This window comes from Vidua chalybeata, chromosome 11, assembly GCF_026979565.1.
Source record: "Vidua chalybeata isolate OUT-0048 chromosome 11, bVidCha1 merged haplotype, whole genome shotgun sequence".
In the NCBI taxonomy this organism is placed as follows: Eukaryota; Metazoa; Chordata; class Aves; order Passeriformes; family Viduidae; genus Vidua; species Vidua chalybeata.
In genome coordinates, this window is record NC_071540.1 from 13,165,021 (window position 1) to 13,173,282 (window position 8,262).

Genomic DNA, 8,262 nt, shown 5'->3' on the forward strand with positions numbered 1-8,262 from the left:
CCCGCGCCCGCACGATCCGATTGGCCACCGCGGGCGAAGCGCGGGGACCGCAGGGAGTTGTAGTCCGGCCGGACGGTACCATGGCCACCAAGCGTCACGGAGCGGCAGCGCCGGCGGCGGCGAAGCGCGGGAGGCGCGAGGCGCGCGCAGAGCTCTGCGCGGCCCTCGGGGACGCGGCGCTGCGGGAGCGCGTGGGGGCGGCCTGGGCCCGCGGGGAGCGGCTCCGGCACGGTACGGCCCGGCCGGGCCCGCGGGGAGCGGCTCCGGCACGGTACGGCCCGGCCGGGCCCGCGGGGAGCGGCTCCGGCACGGTCCAGCGTGGCCCGGCTCCCCGCCCCTCACCGACGGCCTTTCCCTTGCAGAAGCGGTGGTGCTGGAGGCGGCCCCGTTCCGGCACGGTGTCATTCCCGGTTTCCTGGCGGGCCCGGCTTTCGCGGAGGCGCTGCGGGATGAGCTGCTGGGCCTCGGCTTCCGCGGGCGGCGCAACGACCTCCTCTCGCTGCGGCAGGTGGGCCCAGGGCCGAACTGAGCCGGGCCGGGCCGAGCTGAGCTGCGCCGAGCCACGCTAACCCCGTCCCTTCTTCTCTTCCATGGGCCGCCGCAGTCCGAGGAGCTGGGGGCAAGCCCGGAGCCCCACGTCGCTGCCCTGAGGTAAAGCGTGGGCTCGGGGCTTTGCCCGCTCAGGGTGGGGGCAAGAGCGTGGTGGCTCCACAAGGAAGGTGATTGCGGGGTGGGGCCGCGGCGTGGCCGCCTTCTGCCCCCATACTCGGGTCAAAAAACGGCTGTGGAGAGCTGAATCTGCTCTGTGCTTGCCATGGGCACTGAAGTCTGTTCAGCTTTCATCCATATTCAGCTCTTCTGCATCTGTCACCTCTGAAACGCTTCCCGGTGCACCTTCCGACTGGTTGCATGCTCGCTGCTGGTTATTGCCAGCAGTGCTGTGAGCACTGGGCTGTTTTCCTGGCCAGTAGCGGTGTGATTCTAGAGAAGCACACTGTCACTCACAGCAACAGCACCTGTAACTGTTTAAACAGTTGGCAGGGAGGCAATAAATTGGTTTCGTCTATGATTATATGTTTATAACACAGGAGGACACTTACTGTGTGCTTATCTTCTCAGGCATGCTCTGTGTGAAGAATTCCAAGTGTGGCTTTCTGCTGTGACCCAGATAGTGCTGGAGCCAACTATTGACATATCCTGTGCTAAATATGAATATACTGGTCAGTCTATAAGCGATCCTTTCCCTAAAGCTTCTGTGCATGTGCGGGGAGCAAAATGTCTGTAGAATACCTAATTTTATTCTAGTTCCGGAGGGTCCTATAGGCTGTCAGCAGTAAAACAGTGTCTGAAAATTAAGTACAAATGATGAAACAACTGTTGCTGGTGTATAACTGCCTGTACCTTCAGAGTAGCCCAATCTGTCAATTGCAGTGCAGTCCCACAGAAGTGAATCTTGCAGATCTCAGGCTGGTGATGCTGATGAGTGAAAATGCAGTTCTTGGAAAGAGCATGTTTTTTCTTGTCATATCCTTGCGGGGACAAAGCTGGGAAGCAGTTATTGGAATGAATCATGCGTGTACTGGAAAGATGCTACAGCAGCAAAACATGTGTAATTGCAGATGTCTTGCTGTGCCACGATGACGAACTGGAAGGTCGGAGAATTGCTTTCATTCTGTACCTCGTCCCACCCTGGGAGAAAAGTGATGGGGGAACGTTGGATCTGTACAGCACAGACGGTAAAAGCTCCAAGCTCATCCTCAGGTGGATGAAAAAGATGAAGCTTATGTGCCCCTTGCAGCCATTCTCACCTCAAACAGTAGAAGGGAGATAAAGAGTTTCTCCTTTGTGCAGAGAAGCTGATGTATAAGTAAAATGTGTCCCTTAGGGATGGGCTGTAGCAGGCTTTGCAGACAGTGCTAAGAGGCAACAGCAGACAAACTTTTGGAGGGGTCAGGAGTAGAGGCAAGATGGAAGTGATGCCAGTAAATGTGCTTGGAACTCCAGACTGATGACTAACTTCCCTTTCCAGCAGCAGAACCACAGAATGGTTTGGGTTGGAAGGAATCTTAAAGCTCATCTTGTTCCAGCCCGCCTGCTGTAGGCAGGGACATGGTCTAGTAGACCAGGATGCTGCAAACCCCACTGAGCATTTCTAGGATGGGGCATCCACAGTTTCTCTGAGCAACCTGTGCAGTGCCTCACTGCTCATAGTAAAGAATTCCTTTCTAATAGCTAATCTAAACACACCCTTTGTTTGAAGCCATTCCCCCTTGTTCTGTTATTCTATGCCCTTGTCTGTCCCAACTCCTTCTCCAGCACTCTTGGTAGCTCCTTCTGGCACTGGAAGAGGCTTTAGGTTGCCCCAGAACCTTCTCTTCTCCAAGCTGAACAGCCCCAACTCTCTCTTCCTGTCTCCATGCAGAGGTGCACTGATTCCTCACCAAGCCCTTGCTCTGAGCTCCATGCCTTATACCCAGGTGTCCCACCAGTCACAGAGTCATGTTGTCAGAGAGAAGTCCCAGTTCATATCTTAACCAGAGTATGTTTTCTTCTTCAGAACACTTTCAGCCACAGCAAATCACCAAGTCATTAGTGCCTTCATGGAACACACTGGTTTTCTTTGAAGTGTCTCCAGTCTCTTTCCACCAGGCAAGGAGCTGTCTCTTGTTAACTTTTTAATCCTCATTGTTGTGGTTATTCATTCTGTGTGTTATTACTGTCCTGATGGGGAGGGAGAAGAATGGTGGGTAGAGTGGATACTTGTGCAAAGTGCTGTGTGCTAAAGAAGGGCTTCAAGGACTTGAAGGAGGACAAGAACCAACAAAACCAACCAACCAACTTTAAACCATCAGTCTAGCTGCATCATCCTGAGAAAGAAAAATTTCCATTTCTTTTTGTGTTACTATCCTGGCAAGCCACTGCTGTGAATTTAGCTCTCACTTGTTTCTGTTTGTTAGCTTGTTTTAAACTAGCTCATATTTTTGATGTGGTCATGACTTTGCTCCAGAAGAGCTCCTCAGGCCATCCATCACCTTGCCAACAGTGCAAGGGCACTGTGCAGATCTGGCTGTACCCCTTCAGTGACACAGACATGGTGCAGTGCCCTGCAGCAGAAATGCTGATACAGTTAAGGAGTACTCTGTGACACTTGTCAGGAAGAAGACTGGGAACAGGATGAATAATTTGGGGATCTGCACGACAGAAACACCTGACTGAAATCTGACACTCCTGTGTACCTGAGAGTACCAGGAACATCAAACAGGGCCAGAGAGGCTGGAGAGGAAGATGATCAATGATATAGGTTGGGCATGTCCTGACCTAGGCCACTTAGGGGGCTATTTTTGTGTCATTTATGTCTCACAGTTGTTAATTAAGAGCAGCGTCTAGTTGGATTTAATTTTGTCTTAAAAATCCATTACTCAAATCTCTCAGAGGAGGAGAGAGAATGGATTCTTTGTGAACTTGGAGTAAAAGCTTAGACTGGAATTCTGGAAACCTGCAATGGACTTCAGGACAATAGGCCTCTCTCTGATAATCTGTCCTGGTCTAGGCCTGTCTGACATTTCTGTGTATGCAGTGGGCTCTCTGGAGCAGAGTCCATCTCCTGTCAGGAGTTTGCATGGCACTGGTTACACCTGGTCCCTGTCTGACCCGTGACGTGCTGCCCACCGTTGCTGCAGGTGTCAGAAGTTGTGTCGCAGAAGTGCCGCCTGTCAGTGAGCGGTTGGTTCCACGGCCCGTCTGTGGCCAGACCTGCACGGCACATTGAAGCCCCCTTGGCCAGAAGCCCACACATCCCCTATGATGTGAGTAACAAGCCTATATCTGCATATCTGCATTTCTGTCTCTGTTCCTGTAATACCTGTTAGGGAATGCATCAATGCACTGGGGATGCTTTAGTCATTATCCCATTCTCATTTTCATTTTTGTTGATAAATTTGTATCCAGTTTCTTTCTTGTGCATCTTTGTATGTTTTGCATACCTAGAGTAGTTCAGAGAATGTGGCGAATACCTGTGGTGCAATGAAACCCTGTTCATTGCTCGTGCAGCAGGTACTCAAGAAGCCCATCTGGAAGTACCATGCTACACCTGTATTTGTGTGTAAGAATCCAGCTCTGTGGCCAGCTCAGTAGGGGGGAATTGGGGAATCTTCTTCACTTCTGAAAATTCAGTGTTCTTATCTGTTTCCCTTCCAGCATGAAATATTGTATGAGTGGATCAATCAAGTTTATATGGACCTGGACTCCCAAGCTCAAATCCAGGAGGAATTTGAGGAGCGATCAGAAATTCTCCTGAAAGACTTTCTTAAGGTGAGCCCAGTGGTTGCATTTGATGTGATCTGCCAGAACTGGTCAGAGGGCTGGCAGGCACTACATGGCACGAAGGCTCGGAAAGGGCTTCCTTGCACATCCATTAAAACAAAAACCCTTCTAAGTTTCACACCTAAAGGAGAATGGACAGGTGACCTCCAGAGGCCCTTTCCAACCTCAACCACTCTGATTCTGTGGAATTATCCCCTCTGACTGCCTGTGCACTACTGCATTGGCACTCAGCAAAAATAAAACACTTGTCTTCAACCTTGTTTTCTTGGGAGCTAAATGTTAACATTTCTGCATCTCTTTCTCCTAGAAAGAGAAGTACCAACTACTGTGTGAAGCATTGGAGAATGAAGAGATCCACTGGAGTAGTCGGGGGCCAGCCAATAAAAGGTGGGGAACGACAGCACGCTGCACCCGGTGATCAGGCTGAGCAGGAGCTGCCATGAGGCTGCACTGGTCAGTGCTATTGTTCTAGACGTGGTCTTTGTTGGCTCTCCCACAAGGAATACATCTGCTGTCTTTCAGACTCTATGAGGCAGCAGAGGAAGACAGCCTCCCTGACACCCTGAAGAAATTCCTGCAGCTGCTGCGCTCTGAGGCCTTATTTTTACTGCTTTCCAACTTCACTGGCCTAAAACTGCACTTCCTGGCTCCCTCTGATGAGGATGAAGATGCTGAGGAGGGACAAGCAGCAGACACCAGTGGGCAAAGCAGTCCCAAACCTGAGCAGGAAGAGACTGAGCAACCAGCTAATGGCAACCCCCATCAGCCACACCAACCTGAGAACACCCCTGAAGCACAGGACGGCGAGACTCACAGCAGTGAGTACAGCAGCAGCAGTGTAAAAGGATTCAAACAAAATTCCCAGTGATTTTCATGTAACTAGTGTTTCACCTTGTACTGCAACCAGCACAAACATGGAACCTAAAGCATTTTAGACTGATTATCTGAAATCAGTGACCATTGCAAAGAATTTGGAGTAAATCAATGACTAATTTGAAGATACCATTTTGAACAGACCTAAGTCCTGAGGGTGGGACTTCTGGGGGGACTGTTAATCTTTTGTCAATAGTTATGTGGTTTTTATATCCACATACCCCTGCTTCATATAAAGCATATTCTTGTATGAGAAAACAAATCCAAAAGAGAAAGGTGAGCAGGTCAGAAGTAAAACAATTTTAGAATTAGAAAATGGATACCTAAAACTAGGATTCAACCTTTCAGAAAACACTGTCAGCCTAAACAACTTTAGTTGAATTTAGTTGTCAGCAGCGACAACTGTGAAAGATTAGATTAATTTTGGATTTTGATTGGGGATGTTTATTTAAAATAGTGGCTCTGAAGTTTAAGGGTAGAATTTTTGAAAATGCTCATCTTGCACTAAGACAAGTTAGTGGACACTGGAATAAAAGGTAATAAAAAAAACAAGTCCTACTGAAAAAATCCCACCAGAACAGTTACCAGGAGCAAAGGATGTATGGAGCACATCTTGGTCCCACTCCTACACATCATTTGAAGTACCTAACCTAGAGTCACCTCTAGGAAAGATACTGACATGTGATATGTGATTTTACCGTTTTTCACTGGGGCCAGCAGACAATTTCACAGTGGTGTGAGATCACTGAGCTCCTCACATGCTTTGAGCTCAGCTGATGTGCTTTCATGGCTCTCCCTGGGTGTTTGTGCCCTCTCCTAGGCTCAGGCACTCCTGTGTGTGCGGGGGAGCTGCGACGCTGGACCCACGGGCACTATACTCTTGTCCACGACTCTCAAGCCACAGAATTTGCTCTTGATCTGCTCTTCTTCTGTGGCTGTGAAGGTAAGTGGATGAGAGAGAGATGTCAGACTCTCCTTTTACAAGGCTTGCATAAAGGAATGACTTCTGAGTTGTCAGCAGTTCTAAAACAGCCAAAATTTCCCTGCATTTTCCTACATAGAAGGTGTCTGTAGACTTTGTCCTAGTCCTCACTTTGGCATAAACCCTGCTTTCAATAGTACTCAGGCAGAGGTTTGGTATTGTGGCCTTGGAATCATCTCTGGCCTTTCCAGCTTGCGCCAGGAGGTGGCGCTTGGACAGAGGGAAAGGCTGAGCCTCCCAGACCTTCGCTCTGCTAAGCAGGGGCTCTGGGCACGCTGGAGGCTCAGGTGGCCACAATACCCACCAGGAGTGTTCCATCCCTTTTCTCATCAGAATTTTCACTACACCTCCAATTTACAAAGCTCAACGTTTTCAAAAGTTACTTTAGGCATACCTAGGCATTTTGGGTTGATTGCTAGTTAGACAGTGGTAAAAAAAAAATCTAAACACAAGCATTTTAGACCAGATGAGGCCAAAATATACAGCCTCTTGGCATAATCCTTTGGCATATCTGCTAGGGCAGAACTGTTCTACAGGTGAGGAGCAGTGCACCAAACAACTTTAAATAGCTCATCTACCATAAAAGGCAAATCCAGTACACTTGCTTCAAGTTGTTTCTGAACAGAAGAAAACAAATAGACTGGCAGGAGGTAAAGACTTACCCTGTATCCAGTAACTTTGGGGAACAGGGTGAAAAAATGGCATCTCAGGGAAGGCTGTGTGGACCGTGAACAGCATTGAGGTTTCTAAGAATCTTTCTTTTCTATTTTAAGACTGGGATCCTGAATATGGTGGCTTTACTTCCTACATTGCTAAAGGTGAAGATGAAGAGGTAAGGACCTCAGTTGCTAGCTGCAAATCAGATAAAACTGTTTAGGGTGGAAAGACATAATTACACTTTGTCATAATGCCAACATAACTCTGAGGGCGCTCAGTTGCACACTGGAGTCTCCTTGCCCCAGTCACTGCTCGTGGGCAAAGCTCTGGCCTCAGCTTCAAGAGGCTGCTATTAACCTAAAGCATGAGACCTGGGCCCTGAGAGTGCCTCATGGCACCTGCACCCGGGGCTGTTTGGGAAGCCTGCCTTGAAGGGACACAAGGCAGGGATAACACTTGTCCAGGGAAGTGCTGTTCACTGGGGTCCCATTCAGCATCAGTACTAGTGACAGTTCTGAACAGTCAGGTAAAGGGTATTAAAATAAAAATAGTGTCACAGTTCATTTTCTAACAACCCTTTGTTCTAACTTTTGAAACAGTTTTGGTTTTTCTTAAGAATTTTATCAAAGCTATTTATGTGAAACTGATTTCCTTCCTTATCTTTGTGTCATCTAGCTGTTGACAGTGAATCCAGAGGAAAACTGCTTGGCCTTAGTTTATAGAGATAAAGAAACGATGAAGTTTGTGAAATACATCAACCATCGAAGCTTGGAACGCCTGAACAAACATCCAAACAGAACAGGATTTTGGGATTTTTCCTTTGTCTATTATGAGTGATGGTGTAATGTGACCACTGTCACAGAGAACAGTAGTGGGTGGTGGGCAGGTTGCTACCCAGACATTCAGCTCTGACCTAAGCACAGACAAACTTTGCTTGTGCAACTCCATCACACTGCATAATGGGGGGCAGGTGGGTTATTTTTTACTGCAAAAATGGAAATTCAGTCTTTTCCTGTATCCATTGTAACACACTCTCAACTGCTTTTAGTGCTCTGTAGGTGAGGTTGTCACAACAACTGTCACCTTTCCAGCTGTTTTCTCATGGGAGCAGCACAGTGGCATCTCTGACCCATCAGGGTGAGAATTACAACGGTCCATTGCCCCAGGCTGCTGACTGACTTTATTAAAAAAAAAAGGAAACGCGTCAGTTAAATGTTTCATACACTGGTCAGGCAAGTTTTGTTAGAAAATGCCCAAGACATTTTCTGGGGCTTAACTGTGTTCCTGAGACAAAAACAAAGGAGCCGCCATGGGAAATACGAGGTTTTTCCAGCTGCACAACTCTGTGGAGTTGGGAAGGAAGACAGTGAGGCTATAAAGGCATTGGGTAGCACTTGGCACCATAACAAGGAGCAGGACTTTATTAT

General features: G+C 48.3%; 1 protein-coding gene across 1 annotated transcript; it reads left to right on the top strand.

The window, feature by feature from the left end:
- The first annotated feature begins 80 nt into the window (after positions 1-80).
- On the top strand, positions 81-8,055 carry OGFOD1 (2-oxoglutarate and iron dependent oxygenase domain containing 1). The gene is made up of 13 exons (XM_053952494.1): positions 81-231; positions 363-508; positions 605-651; positions 1,120-1,220; positions 1,620-1,736; positions 2,558-2,649; positions 3,681-3,806; positions 4,198-4,311; positions 4,631-4,710; positions 4,846-5,141; positions 6,017-6,139; positions 6,952-7,010; positions 7,511-8,055. Exons 1-13 carry the CDS (start codon positions 81-83, stop codon positions 7,670-7,672), a joined length of 1,614 nt encoding a protein of 537 aa, XP_053808469.1. The 3' UTR covers positions 7,673-8,055.
- The last annotated feature ends 207 nt before the right edge of the window (positions 8,056-8,262 follow it).

What these genes read in the sequence shown, in the direction of transcription:
- OGFOD1 (XM_053952494.1), top strand. Translation starts at nt 81, where the DNA reads ATGGCCACCAAGCGTCACGGAGCGGCAGCGCCGGCGGCGGCGAAGCGC. An exon ending in CGGGGAGCGGCTCCGGCACG is followed by an intron (nt 232 to 362) that starts GTACGGCCCGGC and finishes TTTCCCTTGCAG; the next exon opens with AAGCGGTGGTGCTGGAGGCG. An exon ending in CTTCTTCTGTGGCTGTGAAG is followed by an intron (nt 6,140 to 6,951) that starts GTAAGTGGATGA and finishes TTCTATTTTAAG; the next exon opens with ACTGGGATCCTGAATATGGT.